This window comes from Lepidochelys kempii, chromosome 1 (assembly GCF_965140265.1).
Source record: "Lepidochelys kempii isolate rLepKem1 chromosome 1, rLepKem1.hap2, whole genome shotgun sequence".
NCBI classification, from domain to species: domain Eukaryota; kingdom Metazoa; phylum Chordata; order Testudines; family Cheloniidae; genus Lepidochelys; species Lepidochelys kempii.
The window spans coordinates 215163400-215180189 of record NC_133256.1 but is presented as its reverse complement, the minus strand read 5'-3'; the positions used below and the strand labels follow the sequence as shown (position 1 = coordinate 215180189).

Sequence of the window (16790 nt, the reverse complement as noted above, 5' to 3'; positions counted from 1 at the left end):
ATGGTCACATCCTCACATTCCAAACTAGTCACATTGAAATAAGGTGCTATTGGGCTGTTAGGCACTATCAGGACAGGATTGTATTCCTATCACCTCCAGAGAAAGGGAAGTGCCTAGAAAATGTAAAAGGAAACTTAGTTTGATAGCATCCTGTCTGGCAAGAACTCACTTATCAATAGCTGGGATGTGAAATCCTCACTTCTGTATTGTTTTGTCATTATAGTTCCCACTTTGCTGTTGTTTGTCTGTATAATCTCTGTCTGGTTCTGTGATTGTTCCTGTCTGCTGTATAATTAATTTTGCTGGGTGTAAACTAATTGAGGTGGTGGGATATAATTGGTTACATAATCATGTTACAATATGTTAGGATTGGTTAGTTAAATTTCAGGAAAATGATTGGTTAAGGTATAGCTAAGCAGAACTCAAGTTTTACTATATAATCTGTAGTCAATGAGGAAGTGACTGGGGGGGTGGGCATGGGCATGTGGGTGTGTGAGATGGGAACAGGGAATGGGGGTAAGAAAATTGGAATCATGTTTTGCTAAAGGGGGAGATGGGAACAGGGAATGGGGATAAGAAAATTGGAATCATGTTTTGCTAAAGGGGGAAATGGGAACAGGGAATGGGAGTAAGGAAGTTGGAATCATGTTTGGCTAAGGGTAGGAATGGGAACAGGGACACAGGTGTAAGGCTCTGTGGTGTCAGAGCTGGGAAGGAGGATACTAAGGAAGGAAACTGGAATCACGCTTGCTGAAAGTTCACCCCAATAAACATCGAATTGTTTGCACCTTTGGACTTCGGGTATTGTTGCTCTCTGTTCATGCGAGAAGGACCAGGGAAGTAAGTGGGTGAAGGAATAAGCCCCCTAACACTCCCTTGAGATAATTTTGCCACTCTTTGAAGGCCAATTTAATTGTGAGTAGTTCCTTATATATCATAATTCTACTCAGCAGGGATGAGTTTTCAGGAGAAGTAGGCAAACGGACTCAATACTTGCTGTGCACCATGGCTCTGAGAGACTATGGCCCCAATGGCTACATTAGAGGCATCGGCTTCTACTATGAATACCTTCTGGGGTCCATCTGGACCCCTTCTCCGAGGCTATACTTCTGTAGTCTTTCCAGGATGGAACGAACATGGTAACAATGCTGCTCAGGTTTATGTGAAAACACAAAGTTGTCATTGAGATAGATGACTACCTACTGCTCTAAGACGTCTCTAAATATGTCATTCAGGGAGTACTGAAAGGTCACAGGAATGTTGGTCAGCCCAAATGGCATTACTAAATATTCAAAGTGCCCATAACGGGATCAAAAGGCAGTCTTCCATTCGTCTCCTGACCTGATGCAAACTAGTTTACACGTGCCACAGAGGTCCAGTCTGGTGAAAATTCAGGCATGCTGCATACTATCTGCACACTGCACACTCCGAGATTAAGGGCAGGAGATACAGGTTTCAGACTGTCACCCAGTTTAGGGCCTGATAGACTATGCAAAGATGTCACTTTCAGTCCTTTTTCTTAACACAAAGGACTGGCCCCTTGTCAAGGTTCCTTCCCCACTCTGAACTCTTGGGTACAGATGTGGGGACCTGCATGAAAGACCCCCTAAGCTTATTCTTACCAGCTTAGGTTAAAAACTTCCTCAAGGTATAAACTTTGCCTTGTCCTTGAACCCTATGCTGCCACCAGCAAGCGTGTTAAACAAAAAACAGGGAAAGAGCCCACTTGGAGATGTCTTCCCCCGAAAATATCCCCCCAAGACCTACACCCCCTTTCCTGGGGAAGGCTTGATAAAAACCCTCACCAATTTGCATAGGTGAACACAGACCCAAACCCTTGGATCTTAAGAACAATGAAAAAGCAATCAGGTTCTTAAAAGAAGAATTTTAATTGAAGAAAAAGTAAAAGAATCACCTCTGTAAAATCAGGATGGTAACTACCTTACAGGGTAATTAGATTCAAAACATAGAGAATCCCTCTAGGCAAAACCTAAAGTTACAAAAAGACACAAAAACAGGAATATACATTCCATTCAGCTCAACCTATTTTACCAGCCATTTAACAAAAGGAAATCTAACACATTTCTAGCTAGATTACTTACTAACTTAACAGAAGTTCTGAGGAGTTACAAAGAGCATTCCTGATCTGTTCCCGGCAAAAGCATCACACAGACAGACAGACCCTTTGTTCCCACCCCCCTCCAGCTTTGAAAGTATCTTGTCTCCTCATTGGTCATTTTGGTCAGGTGCCAGCGAGTTTATCTTAGCTTCTTAACCCTTTACAGGTGAAAGGGTTTTGCCTCTGGCCAGGAGGGATTTTATAGTTCTGTATACAGAAAGGTGGTTACCCTTTCCTTGATATTTATGACACCCCCCTTCTCGGGAGGTGGAGCATCAGATGAAGCCCTTGGCCAGGTTCTCCTGGATTTACATATGAAGGGCTGCTAATTCTGGCTCAGACATTGCATAGATCTGTCCATAAGGGACATTTGCTGTGGGCTGCAGGTCTGTGAGGCAGTCATAGTCCCAGCGCAGAGGTAGCATGTCTGTATTCTTCTTTTAAAAATGTCTCCATAATCCCAATACTTTTCAGGGATATGGGGACTGAGGCTTGGAAGTGACCACTTCAGTCTAGCCACCATAAACTGGAGTTCTCACACAGATGCTTCAAATTGTCTGCAGGAGACCCAGACCAGAAGGTTGGGGCTAGGAGCATGCAGTCAGACCCTTTGACCGTATTCAGAGAGGAAACTGATCCTCTTTTCTCACCAGGAGATGCAAGGCTTATGCTGCTCCAGTCAGGTGATGCAGAGAATTAGGGGGAAGTGTGGAGAATAGATCACATTGAACTGTAGCACTTCCCAATGGCCCTGCATTATGGTCTCGAGCAGTACTGTTTCTCTATCACTGGCTCTGAGGACAGGAGGGACTCGTATATTGTTTCTACGAGAAATGCTGTAAGCTTTAAACAGAGATGGATTTGTAGCACTTGAGCAACTTGAGCATCTATGAAGTTATCATTAGCCTCGGAATTGATCAGAGCGCACTGGGATGCAATCAGTATGGCATGTAACTATTTGTACTTGGAAGTGGGGGGAGGACTTGCATGTCCTGGATCAAGTTTCTCTTGAGGGCCGGAGGGTAGTTCCAGAGCACAGTGACCTGGTGGTCCCACTGAGTCCAGGGACAAAAAGGGTGACAGCTTGAAAGTGCTGATTGACCCAATCCGCTCAGACTTACTCTGTTAATACGTGTGTGTGTGTGTGTGTTCATCTGGTTCTGGGGCTGGAGGAACCCAGCCCTGGGGAACCTAGGTCCTGCGAGATGGCTCCATTGGGAGGGGACATGCAGAAGGGAAAGGTAGAGCTCCATATAAAAACACAAGTGACACAAACAGTACATTAATAGAATTATAGAAACACCTCCCCCCCCCCCAGAAGAGTAACCCTAACAAATGAGCATACCCCAAAGTAACAGGCAAATCTGGTAACATAGTAAATAGGATGAAATAGGGTTAAGCTGCTCGACCAGAGTGTCTGTTTGCGGGCAACAGAGGTTTTAACTGAGTACATTTTCAGGAGACCACAAAACTGAGGTATTAACTGGGACATGAACGTTGTGCCCCGGTCTGTCAGGAGAACTCTTAGAAACCCGCCTCTTGCAAACACATCCATTAATTGAGTAGCGATTGTGTCTGGGACACTGCCGAGCACAGGGCTATGGCTCGGGTTACCAAGTGGCATAATGAACAGTCACCAACATAAACTGACATCAGATTGAACTTGGTTCCAGGGACCACAAGAGGTCGACCCCAATGTTGGCAAAAGGGCTGCTCAGCAATAGAAGAGGACTGAGGGACCCTGTGGGCTGGCTGTGGGACCACCAGTTGGCATTCTGGACAGGATGAACAATAATTTTTCAGGTTGCAATAATCCAAGGGCCAAAGGAACTGGGCCAGAATCCTCCCCTAGGTCTTTTCCACTCCCAAGTGACAGGACCACGGTACATCTTGGGCCAGTTTTAACACTTAGTTCCAATACAACTTAAGGACCAGGAGTTGGATTTGGCAGGCCCTGGTTTTTTTGTCCCGGATCTCTCTCTCTCACACACACACACACACACACACCCCCTCCCAAGAGATCCCCTTTTAGTTCAAAATGGGGGTGCTGGGAATCCTGGTCAGCAGTAACCAACAATCCATGTGCCCAAGTCAACCAGGCATACGGAAGACTCAAGACTGGCTCCTCCCTCTGACTCTGGATGAAGTTGGGCCCCTCCTCTCAGGCCAGGGGGTTGTCCTGAGAAGGAGGCTGTGCCTGTGGCTGCTCTTCAGGGAGCTCCAAACTACACTGCACCCTGACCCTTCAGGCCTGACACTGCTCCCAACAGCACTTTGGTTTGGAACCGAACAGCTCAGGGTCAGAAAATGGGAAAATTTCTTTAAGCTTAACTTGGGATGCCAAGAGGAGGTTAAGTGCCAACCCTGCCTTCCCAGCTACCCTCACAAGACTGGTTACAGGTCCCCACAGGTCCCCTGTCCCAGCCCAATACCATCAGGTAGGCTAGGAGTCAGGCCATCGCCACTGACATTTCAACCTGCTGCTCCAGACCATTAACCTGACTTTAGCCACACGGTAGAACCAAACATCCCGATGAATACACTCTATATAGACCAATTCAGCCCCTTTAGAGATCTGTGCGCGTTTGATTGCCAAGTGAGCTGTAGCTCACGAAAGCTTGTGCTTAAATAAATTTGTTGGTCTCTAAGGTGCTATAAGTACTCCTAAGCTTTTCCCAGAGGCTCACGCTCCAGTTCAGTCTCCAGAAAGTTCTCTACGAGGCAGACTGCCTCCTCCAGGCAAGTCACCCGGTGGCAGCCAACCCACAACTTGGGCCACCCCAGGATAGTTTGGAAAAACTGTTCTAACATCACCATTTCCACTGGCAAATAAGTCTCTGATTTCAGCCAAGAAGAGAACACAAATCCTAGAATCGTTGGGCTGCAGCCCTCGGTGGGAATCTAGAGCCAATGGGTTCATGTTTGAATGGACGATGATAGCCCTCTCCACTAAGTCTTAGGCAGCCTAGTAGGGTTCCTGCAGTGTCCCATTGTCCATTGCCATCTCAACCCCCAGGTCATGACACACTGCTTGGGCCTCTCCTGTTGAGTAAGGAGCAATCTTAGTGGCCCACTCCTCCAGGGCTAATAGTATGCCCTGGCCAGCTGCTCAAAAGTCCCTAGGAAGGCCTCAAGAACATCTTCTCTCCCCATTCTGGTGAGGGCTTCTCCCTCCCACACAGGAAACCACAGCCCCGCACTCACCTGTGGGCTCCAGTTTTCAGATGAGGCATAAACCACTGCTGCTCCCTGCTGCTTTTGCTGGCACTGTTGTTGTTGTAACTGAAGCTTCTGGTGTAACTGCTGCTGTTGGGTCACAATCTGCTGCAGCTGCTGATGTTGTAGCTACAGTTGCTCCCCCCTCCATTGTAAAGAGGATTCAAGAGCCATGGTTTCCTGGGTAGTAGCAGACACAGCCTGCATCCTCCACCCTTCCGCTGGGCCTGTCCACCAGCATGGGGGCAAAACAACCAGCCCCACCCGACTCTGCTTTAGTCACCTCTGTTGTTCCTCTGCCACACAAAGACAAGGCATATGGAAAAGTAACACAAGTGATAGTCCTGACCTGGGCTGATACTTCAGGGTCCTCTAGCCCCAATAGCTCAGGGGTCACAGCCCTCCCTTTGCCTCAGGGGGCTACAGGACCCTGCACTATTGCAGCCTCCTCCTCCTCCTACTGCTCAGGGAAGTGTTTGTCTTCTGTTCCCCCCAGGCCTGGGTCCTCTCTTACATCTTCCAGCTGGGAACTGGAGCCACTCATTAGCTGCTGCTTAGCTGGATCAGCTGGTTCCCTACACTTGCCTGCTGAGCTTCTCCTTAGGCCAGAGCCTCCTGCTCCCTGGCTGGACAGGCCCTTCATAGAGCAGACCCCTGTGCTAAGGAGAGCATTTGGGTTTGTTAGCTAAAGAAGTTGAGGGCTAGTAAACTAAAAAACGGCTCCTTCTGTTCTTAGTCCCTCCTGTGTTCAGATTTTGTACATTCCTTGGAAACAACCAAGATTGCACCAAAGAAAATACCAGACACCAACAATTTCTGCTTCCAGCTGGAACAGCCCCAGAGCCCCAAACTCTGACGAGCTGCTTGGGTTGAAAAGGGGCAACAGCCCCAGTCAGGATTAGGGCCCCATTGTACATTGAGGGCTGTACAAATACATAATAAAAGAGAGTCCCTGGCCTGCAAACTCTGTGAGGAACACGCTCAGTGTCTGGTTTTCAAAACCAGCAGCTTGAATTAGGCGTCCAATTTGATCCTTCGGCACTGGCCTGCAGTCGTGTAGTTGGGATGCAGTGACCATGAGTTGGTTGAGTTCAGGATCCTGACGCAGGGAAGAAAGGTAAGCAGCAGGATACGGATCCTGGACTTCAGGAAAGCAGACTTCGACTCCCTCAGGGAACGGATGGCCAGGATCCCCTGGGGGACTAACTTGAAGGGGAAAGGAGTCCAGGAGAGCTGGCTGCGTTTCAAGGAATCCCTGTTGAGGTTACAGGGACAAACCATCCCAATGAGTCGAAAGAAAGTAAATATGGCAGGCGACCAGCTTGGCTTAATGGTGAAATCCTAGCGGATCTTAAACATAAAAAAGAAGCTTACAAGAAGTGGAAGGTTGGACATATGACCAGGGAAGAGTATAAAAATATTGCTCGGGCATGTAGGAATGATATCAGGAGGGCCAAATCGCACCTGGAGCTGCAGCTAGCAAGAGATGTCAAGAGTAACAAGAAGGGTTTCTTCAGGTATGTTGGCAACAAGAAGAAAGCCAAGGAAAGTGTGGGCCCCTTACTGAATGAGGGAGGCAACCTAGTGACAGAGGATGTGGAAAAAGCTAAGGTACTCAATGCTTTTTTTGCCTCTGTTTTCACTAACAAGGTCAGCTCCTACTGCTGTGCTGGGCACCACAAAATGGGGAAGAGATGGCCAGCCCTCTGTGGAGATAGAGGTGGTTAGGGACTATTTAGAAAAGCTGGACGTGCACAAGTCCATGGGGCCGGACGAGTTGCATCCGAGAGTGCTGAAGGAATTGGCAGCTGTGATTGCAGAGCCATTGGCCATTATCTTTGAAAACTCGTGGCGAACGGGGGAAGTCCCGGATGACTGGAAAAAGGCTAATGTAGTGCCAATCTTTAAAAAAGGGAAGAAGGAGGATCCTGGGAACTACAGGCCAGTCAGCCTCACCTCAGTCCCTGGAAAAATCATGGAGCAGGTCTTCAAAGAATCAATCCTGAAGCACTTTCATGAGAGGAAAGTGATCAGGAACAGCCAGCATGGATTCACCAAGGGAAGGTCATGCCTGACTAATCTAATCACCTTTTATGATGAGATTACTGGTTCTGTGGATGAAGGGAAAGCAGTGGATGTATTGTTTCTTGACTTTAGCAAAGCTTTTGACACAGTCTCCCACAGTATTCTTGTCAGCAAGTTAAGGAAGTATGGGCTGGATGAATGCACTATAAGGTGGGTAGAAAGCTGGCTAGATTGTCGGGCCTAACGGATAGTGATCAATGGCTCCATGTCTAGTTGGCAGCCGGTATCAAGTGGAGTGCCCCAAGGGTCGGTCCTGGGGCCGGTTTTGTTCAATATCTTCATAACTGATCTGGAGGATGGTGTGGATTGCACTCTCAGCAAATTTGCGGATGATACTAAACTGGGAGGAGTGGTAGATACGCTGGAGGGGAGGGATAGGATACAGAAGGACCTAGACAAATTGGAAGATTGGGCCAAAAGAAATCTGATGAGGTTCAATAAGGATAAGTGCAGGGTCCTGCACTTAGGATGGAAGAATCCAATGCACCGCTACAGACGAGGGACCGAATGGCTAGGCAGCAGTTCTGCAGAAAAGGACCTAGGGGTGACAGTGGAGGAGAAGCTGGATATGAGTCAGCAGTGTGCCCTTGTTGCCAAGAAGGCCAATGGCATTTTGGGATGTATAAGTAGGGGCATAGCGAGCAGATCGAGGAACGTGATCGTTCCCCTCTATTCCACATTGGTGAGGCCTCATCTGGAGTACTGTGTCCAGTTTTGGGCCCCACACTACAAGAAGGATGTGGATAAATTGGAGAGAGTCCAGTGAAGGGCAACAAAAATGATTAGGGGTCTGGAACACATGACTTATGAGGAGAGGCTGAGGGAGCTGGGATGGTTTAGCCTGCAGAAGAGAAGAATGAGGGGGGATTTGATAGCTGCTTTCAACTACCTGAAAGGGGGTTCCAAAGAGGATGGCTCTAGACTGTTCTCAATGGTAGCAGATGACAGAACGAGGAGTAATGGTCTCAAGTTGCAGTGGGGGAGGTTTAGATTGGATATTAGGAAAAACTTTTTCACTCAGAGGGTGGTGAAACACTGGAATGCGTTACCTAGGGAGGTGGTAGAATCTCCTTCCTTAGAGGTTTTTAAGGTCAGGCTTGACAAAGCCCTGGCTGGGATGATTTAACTGGGAATTGGTCCTGCTTTGAACAGGGGGTTGGACTAGATGACCTTCTGGGGTCCCTTCCAACCCTGATATTCTATGATTCTATGATTGGGAGTAAATGAGAGTAAACAGAGTTTATCCAGGTGTCCTTTGGGGAATATGGAGTTTAGTTTGGGAGTTCACCCACCTCCTTTTTTTACCACTACATCACTGCCTGCCTGATTCCCACGAGTGCTCAGCATTGAAAAGCCTTTTTTATCAGGATTTTCTCTCTTCGGCTGTATTTGGAGAACCCCTCCCCTCCTGTGCATGTGACCGACAGCACAGATCCAGGCTGGGCTGAGGAAGATAACAGTGTTAGTCCAGTGTCACAGATGTGCTGATGCCAACAGCTGGTTCGTGCCCTTGTGAATGCAGGGTCTCAGCTCCCTGCAGGAGAGATGGCTGATGTGGCAGACAGCTCGAGCTTCCTCCATGAGTTTCAGCAGCGTGAGCCATTAGCATCTCAACACCTGCCTGATCCCAGTGACCTGAATCAATCTCATTGCTGCTGTGCAGCCTTCCAACCCAGCCGGCTGAATTCACAGAGTCTGCTAAAGGGCAGGTAAATAACAGAATAACCTTAATTTCCTCCTTGCCTGCAGCTGTGTACTTCTTCTGTAAGGCCCCCTAGTGGCCTCTCGAAAAAGTGTCCTGAGACAAAATCCTCCTCTGTGAGGAGGGAATGAAAAGAAAACATTCATCGATCCAGCCATGCACTAAACATCAACACAGACTATTAAAAACATCCCAGAGAAGGCTGGGAAGACTGCCTGATACTTCAGCCTCATGCTAGGGGACTGTTCTGCCCAAGTAAAGCACTTGATTACTAAATCCCTGAGTTCCTCAGGTATCCAAGGTCTCACCTAATCTTTCAGGAAGGAGGGAGGCTCTTAGATCTAGCTGGCTGTCTCCTTTTAGTCAGATTCAGAGGAGATGGTGGATGGTCTATTTGAGCAGGGGGCTCATTACTCGCAGGTTCAGCCCGGAAGTACGGATCTGAGTGCTCCGTGAGATTTACCTGCTGAAAAGCCTGGTGTGAAATGATACTCCAGAAGTCGAACAGGGTCAGATCGAGGGGTGTTCAGCTGTGCCTGTACTATTCCTCCTTCTGCAGAGCCTTTCAGCCACACCCGATCTCCTGCATTCAGCTCCCTCAGGGGATTGAGTCTGTGACTCCTGACGAAGTTTCTCTTCTGATGGCTTTTAGGTTGTTCTTCCTTTTTTAGGAGCATTAGAAATTCAGTCCAACTAAGATCTAATAGTGAAGGGATGGTTGGGATGATGGAACTCAACTCAGCTCCTCATTGGGCCTGAATTCTTTTGCCAGAGGTGCTGGCAAGCAGGGGAACAAGGCCAGATATTGTAAGAATTTGTTCCACTGTTTTCACAGAGAGTTGTGCTTCCCCATGGTTTTATGAAAACTGGGAACTGATGTAATGAGTGAAACTGCAGGGATTTGTAAATTTAACAGTGTCCAATAGTAACTGAGGATCATTATCAGAGCAGACTTACAGTGGGATTCCATTGCAGTCAAACATGGATTTCCTCCTGACCCCACTGTCTGTGATGTAGTGGTCAGCACCTTGGTTATTTCAATAAATCTTGACAAGCAGTCAGTGAATGGAAGGGAGGTTCGATTAGCCAGCTGGAGAAGATCTTTCCACCATGGTGTGTCTGGGAGAGGGAAGGAAACGATGGTTCTGGTTGGTTGGTTCTCATGTGAATGCAGGTCTCAGAGTTCTCACCTCTCTCTCGGGTACTTGTTGCTCAGTGAGGGCCACTGTTGAGCTGTTTCTGCACATTTTGGTCTGGCTTGGTGGCCCCCGTGCAGTTTATGCAGAATGTCCTTTTTCACCCCCATGTGGGGATGACTAGTCTGGACCCCTTCAACAACAGACTGGGGTCAAGGCTAAGATCATCTGAAATCACCCAGTTCAGCTTCATAGAGATGTCTGATGTTGCTCTTATGTCCAGCCTTCTTTGCAGACTTTTCTGAGGGCTTGTCTACATTACCCGCTGGATCGATGGGCAGCAATCAACCCAGCAGGGGTCGATGTAGTCTAGACACAATAAGTTGACGGCCGAGCGCTCTCCCGTCGACAGACACCTATCTCCCTGACTGGTCATTTGTATTGTGTATTGCACTCCTCACAATGGAAGCCTATTTGTCTTCTGAGCCAGAGGAAGTGGAAAGTCTGCAAAATCTACAAGAGAGAAATTCTACAGGGAGGAACAAAAGAGCGGGGGGTGTCCTGTTTATGAATCAAGACAAAGGATGGGACGGTATATTTTTAGGGGGGCAAAGGAACACACAGGATCCTTCACTTTGGAGGCAAGCTGCCAGCGTACTTGACTCATGAAAGGAAGGTCACAGCCAATGTGGCTGTAAAACGCTGCAAGTGTTTTGGGTAAGGATTATTCTACAAGACATGAGAGTATCTTGTTAATTAAATCTGGGCTGCAGAAGGCATGTTACAATTTTGTTTTATACATAATTCCTTTCCAATACTTCTGCTTGCTACTGCTTGAATCTCAGTCTTTGTTAAATAATCTTATACTTGATTTAACTAGAAGCATATCTAAGTGCTGTATGATGAGTGGAGCAGTGATCGGAGGTGTAACTGCTAAGCTGGGTTCCACAGCTTCTTTTGAAGCAATGACTCCATGAATATTGTGAGTGTCTAGGGGACCAGGAGCTGGACTGGAGGAGGATTTACCGTAAAACACAGGGTGCCCTGGCATGGGGCTCCCCAATGACAGGGGGCCCCAGGGGGCAGGTGTGGGGGCAGAAGCTTGGTCCTGCTGACTCCTGCTGCAGACTCTGCACGCACCGGTAGCCAAGCTCCCCCCTTCCCCGCCTCTTTCCCACCTCCTCCCCTCAGCGTGCTGTGGTCCCGCCCCTCCGTCTCCCTCCCAGCGCTTCCCCCGCCGCCAAGCAGCTGTTTGCCAGCACTCAGGTCACTCCGGGAGGGAGCGGGAGGAGAGGGGCCACAGCACCCTTGTGGGAGGAGGCGGAGAAGATGTCGGGGTGGGACCTTGGGGCAGGGGCTGGAATCAGGGCAGGGTGGAGCAAAGGCGGGGCACCTGCAGTCGCCCTACACATACCTCCCCAAACCTCTGTCGTGAGCTGCTCAGGGCAGGGGGCTGGAGTGGGGTGGGTCAGGGGACTGAGAGCACCCCCACGACCTCACCCCCAAAACCCCAGCCCCTTGCCCTGACTCCTGCACCCCCCTCACACACTCCCAGCCCCCTGCCCTCCTTGACTCCTGTAACCCCCCCACATACCCAGCCCCCCCACTCCTCATGCCCTGACTCCTGCACTCCTCCATCCCCACCCCCACCCTGAGCACCAAACGGGAGCTCCTCCCCCTCCCCCACATTCCCACCTGCACCCCTCGCACCAAATGGGAGCTGCCCCAGGTAAGCGCTCCACACTTAACCTCCTGCCCCAACTCTGAACCCCCTCCTGCATCCTAAATCCCTCCCAGACCCTGTACCCCCTCACACACTCCCAGCCATGACTCCTGCACCCCTTCACACACACCCAGCCCCCTGCCCTGCCTGACTCCTGCAACCCCTCACACACCTGCCCCCTACAGCCCCAGCCCCCTGCCCACCCTGACTCCTGCACCCTCCCCACATCCCCACCTGCACCCCTTGCACCAAACAACAGCTGTCCCAGGTAAGTGCTCTAAACCCCAACCCCCTGCCCTAGCCCTGAGCCTCCTCCTGCACCCTAACTCCTGGCCAGACCCTGCACCCCAACCTCTGGCCTGCTCCTGCACCCTAACTTCCTCCCAGACCCTGCACCTCCAGCCCTGAGCCCCCTCCCACACCCTAAGTCCTGGTCAGACCCCGCACCTCAATGTTTTTTTACATTTTTTTTTATAAAGCGCTCTTATCCAAAGCGCTTTACAATAGTTAGCTAATGGTACAAACAATATTTAGAAAGATCATTAAGTGGTCCGTTGAGACCCTCTGCAATTTTCAAGTGGCCTGTGGAAAAGTAAGTTAGACTACAAAAACAATCAAGATACCTCACTTTATTTTCATTTACTTCCTATTACTTATAGGAGGAGGAGGAAGAAAAAAGGGGACGGGAGGGAGATAAGAGAGAATGTCCTTTTTCTTGTCTGGATCCCAAGGAGGGGCCCGCAAAATGAAGCTGAGCACAGGGCCGGGGGGCCCCACTAACTCTAAATCTGCCAATGAGCTGGACACTGCAGGGAGACGCTTGGAGGGCTCGAGGCTTAGTGTACACCTACCTCTAAGCTGTGTGGTAACAGCAGGGCCTGTGAGGCACAGAGGGGAGGACTTGTGTTGCCCAGGGCCAGTGGAGGTGGGATCTGAGCCATGGCAGGCACAGATAAGTCTTCCTCCTGCTTGACTAGAGATTGGACTGGAGAGGCACCCCAGACACTCGGCCTGAACAGCCCTGACTCTCGACTGGACCTTTTCTATTTCCATTGTAGCCGTGTACAGATGAAGTGACCAAGCTGAATGCAGGATTTGTGGTGAAGGAAAGACAGACACCTCTGTGAAATAGTGATGCACTCTGCAAGCATTCTGGTATTTACTTCTCTGAGGATTAATTCGAACACTTTTGGCTTCTGCACTGGTCAGTACTCAGCTCAGCATTGATTGTAAACTGTATTTGTAGATTGTCATGGAAATGAACATGCCACTGTGCGAAGATGATTAGTTTTAATGGGGTTTCCAGTGAGAACTCAGTGACTTGTTACTTGTTGTAGCCTTATTGGTTCAGTGGAAATCCAGACTCTGATTAACCTTCCCCTTGTCACTATTGTCAATAAAATTCATTTATCATCCGAGCAGAAATATTCATCCTCTCTATTTATCACTAATGGGGAATTCTTTTCACCATTTGTTTAATTTCAGGTGTGAATTATCCAAGGAGCATTTCCCATTTATCTCCTTGGATTCAATGAAAGTTTCAAATCTGAATTCAGTTTCGGAATAACCTTGTTGCTCATCTCATAATGTTCTCTTGCTGGTGTCTCACTTTTACCACATGCCTGACGGAACGTTCAGTGTAAACTCACCTCCCATCAAACAGCCGGCCATACCCAGAGGTGGCCCATCCTTGTCTCTTGGTTTGTTTAATCTCAGCCTCTCCCAGTCGTGAACACTGGAAATTGCATAATTCATCTGACAAGAAAAACTTCCACTATGGGGAAAACTTTCAGAAAGGATTTAATAAGAAAAAGGCACAAAATGAAGCTGAAGAAATTACAGGGATAAAAAATCAGGAAAAGTCCATCCTGGCCAATCAGTGGGAAGTTATACAGTGGAAATTTGTGAACCTTTTCCCACTCGCCATTGAATTTCCTGCAACTTCTTACAAATTCTATAAAAACACCTGCTTTGTCTATCTACCAGGCAGGGTCTGTCTCTGGGCATCAGGCCAAAGGAAACATTTCTCAAAGAAAAAGGCAAAGCTTTTACATCATCACAAGGTTATTTTGTCCAATAACATTGTTCTGATACTGATCTCCCAGAGTCACCATGTCCCACATCATCGTAAGTTGTGTCTCCAAGAGGCAGGAATGGGGTATCCTTCTCCATCCCAGAAACACCTTCATTCCTTAGTGAGTGCAGATTCCAACCTGAAAATACCAAGGGAGACACATACAGTCAGTGGATCCATTTTATAGCGAGGTCTGGCTGCATAGCAAGAGTGGAGCGCACTCTGCAATATGGGTTAGAAAATGTTCCCTCTTCGTTCTTCTGATTGGGTCCATGACAAGTTTTAATCCATCACCTCTGTACGTATTCTGGAAGTAAAACCCTTGGTTTCCAGACCATTTAAAGGTGCCAAGTGACAACTGTATTTACCTGTCACTTCATGTACAAAACCCAATCACTTACGAGCAAGGAGCTCTTAGTTAAGGACATTGTATAATTCACTCTGCCCTAACAACAAACATGAACACATAATTCTGATCAAGTACGAAGCAATGCACATTTCATCACCACTGCACCTCCTCTGGGGTGGCTGGTGGTGTCTCTGCTGAAGACACAATGGGGAGGGGAGGGGAGATATTGGCCAAGGATAATGGGCAAATGCCCGACTTTTACAGGAAGCCTCACAAGCTCTTTAACATTTGCGCAGCATTAACAGGACTTTGGTTTATAAGATTCTGCCCAAAAGATACACGCGCAGTAAATTGGTCGCAATCCAGTAATCCAGGGTGTGGCAGCCACACAAGGATTTGAACCTAGGGATTGAGGGATCTTGCTGGTTTGACCATGAAATATCATTCAGCAAGGACCCCACTTTTCCTGTCACCATTGCAGGCACTGAAGCCTCTGCTTTGAGGGAATGAAAAGAAGAGAGAAGGAGAGTTTTTCTCACAGGCACGGGGTTGGCCGGGTTTGTTCCCTTGCTGCGTACCTCACATTTCCAGCCCTCCCACTCTGCAGAGACAGTGTGAAGTGCAAACTCACCTCCTTGTGAATCCCTGTTCCTCTCACTCGCCTCAGTGCCTTCCTCCTCATTCTGCCCCAAGCCAGTGTCACCTTCAGGGTCAGACACTTCTCTGGCATCATCATAACCATCCCCTGGGACATCTCCAGGCAGGGCAGGGGCATCTGACGTGAAGATGTGAAGTAATTAAGAGAATATTCACAGTGAAGATAGAAATAAACTACAAGCTGCAGATGCACCAGCCTCACCGGTCCCTGGGGATCTCTCAGCACTTCCACCCTCAGGACAGGAAGAGGAGCCCCCTCTGGAACCCTTAGACTGGGGGATTTCACATATCACACTGATTTGATACATTTCAATTGCTGGTTGAGTGGATCCTAGAGCTCCCAGATGACGAGGCAGAGCGGGAGTTATAGAAAGAGGTGACTGGGATCTAGTCCAGAGGGATTGCTCCACAAGGCATGCTATTATAATAATTACAAATGTAAATAACTTGGAATTGCCCAGAATTTGTTCCCGGCTTCCTAAACTTGACATTTTAAGATAATGTCTTTTCAGTGTGTTCTCCTGATACAGTTCACCCCATAAACTGCCATCAGTCTCCAACCTACTGATACCACTGGGCCAGCTAATAAGGGTGGGACATGGGCCCTTGGGTTTAAAATCTCCATGTCCCACCCACCCCCTGTCCCAGCGTGTCTGACACAGATGTATATAAGCTGCAATAGCTGCATGCCAGGAAAGGCTTTCAGGGAACATTGCTGCACTGTAGAGATCTCTGATTTGGGTTGTCTTTATAAATAGTGAGTAACCCTAGTGCTCCTGGCAGTGAGGGTCACAAGGCAGTGACCTGAGTCAAGTTCAGCATGGACAGCTGCTGAGCGAACTGCTCCTTCCATCCCTGCAATGGGCCTCTGTCATGACCTAGGACATCACATGCTTCCCTACCCCTGGGCCTCCACACAGCTCTTGTCATGCCCCTGGTCAGCGCCCCCAGCGTTACGGCAATACACAATACTGGTGGGTGAACTCCCTGGTTTTCTTAACAAACCACTATTGTCCCTACTGGAAAATACAGTTAGTTTTTTGTCAGGGTGACGTTGCTTCCAAGAGGCGGATTCACTGCTCACCTTGGCCGTTTGGAGTCTGGGGGACGTCGTTCAAGGCAGGCTCCTCCACATTATCGTAATCCAACTGAGACCCCCCTGGGGAAACTCCCTCTGGAACAGCAAACACCACACTCAGCCCATGACACCAGCAGCGTCTCTTCAGCGTAGGTGACCCTTCTAACTAGAGCTGTTTGTCATGGCACGTGAGAGGGGAAGTTGCAGGGGCCCATGGGGAGAGGGGCACAAGTCAGAGAACTACAGTAAAACAGGAGTCCCAGAAATAACTCAGGGCCAATCCTGTCCCTGCAGAATCCAACAGCAGCTCTTTCATGTGTTTCCATGGGAGCAGGATCTGGGCCTGTGCTGAGATAACAGGTTGGAACATGGGCGCTGCCAGGCCAGAGCCGGCCTGTGTGAATCCAGCTGATCTCTGCAGACAGGTTTGAATTTTCCTGTTACACTGGGGAGGGGGAACCTCCTCTCTGCACATAGGCGCTGACTCCATGGGTGCTCTGGGGCTCAAACACCCATGGGAAAAAATAGTGGCTGCTCAGCACCCAGGAGCCCGAGCCTGAGCGTGGAAAGTGATGAGTTCTGCCCTTGGCTCAGGGAGTTTGATTATAAACAGAGGCAGGGGGATGAAGACAACAAAAGGCTTCTCATTAA

General features: G+C 48.7%; 1 protein-coding gene across 1 annotated transcript in view; it reads right to left on the bottom strand.

Annotated features, from left to right (window-relative positions):
* Positions 1-14045: 14045 nt before the first annotated feature.
* Positions 14046-16790, bottom strand: part of LOC140898857 (scavenger receptor cysteine-rich type 1 protein M130-like) — a 54180-nt gene continuing 51435 nt past the window's right edge. Inside the window, exons 15-17 of the mRNA XM_073313383.1 lie at positions 16146-16235; positions 15036-15179; positions 14046-14194 (exon numbers count right to left, since the gene is read on the bottom strand). Coding sequence (XP_073169484.1) covers positions 14046-14194; positions 15036-15179; positions 16146-16235 — 383 coding nt within the window. The remainder of the gene's footprint in view (positions 14195-15035; positions 15180-16145; positions 16236-16790) is intronic.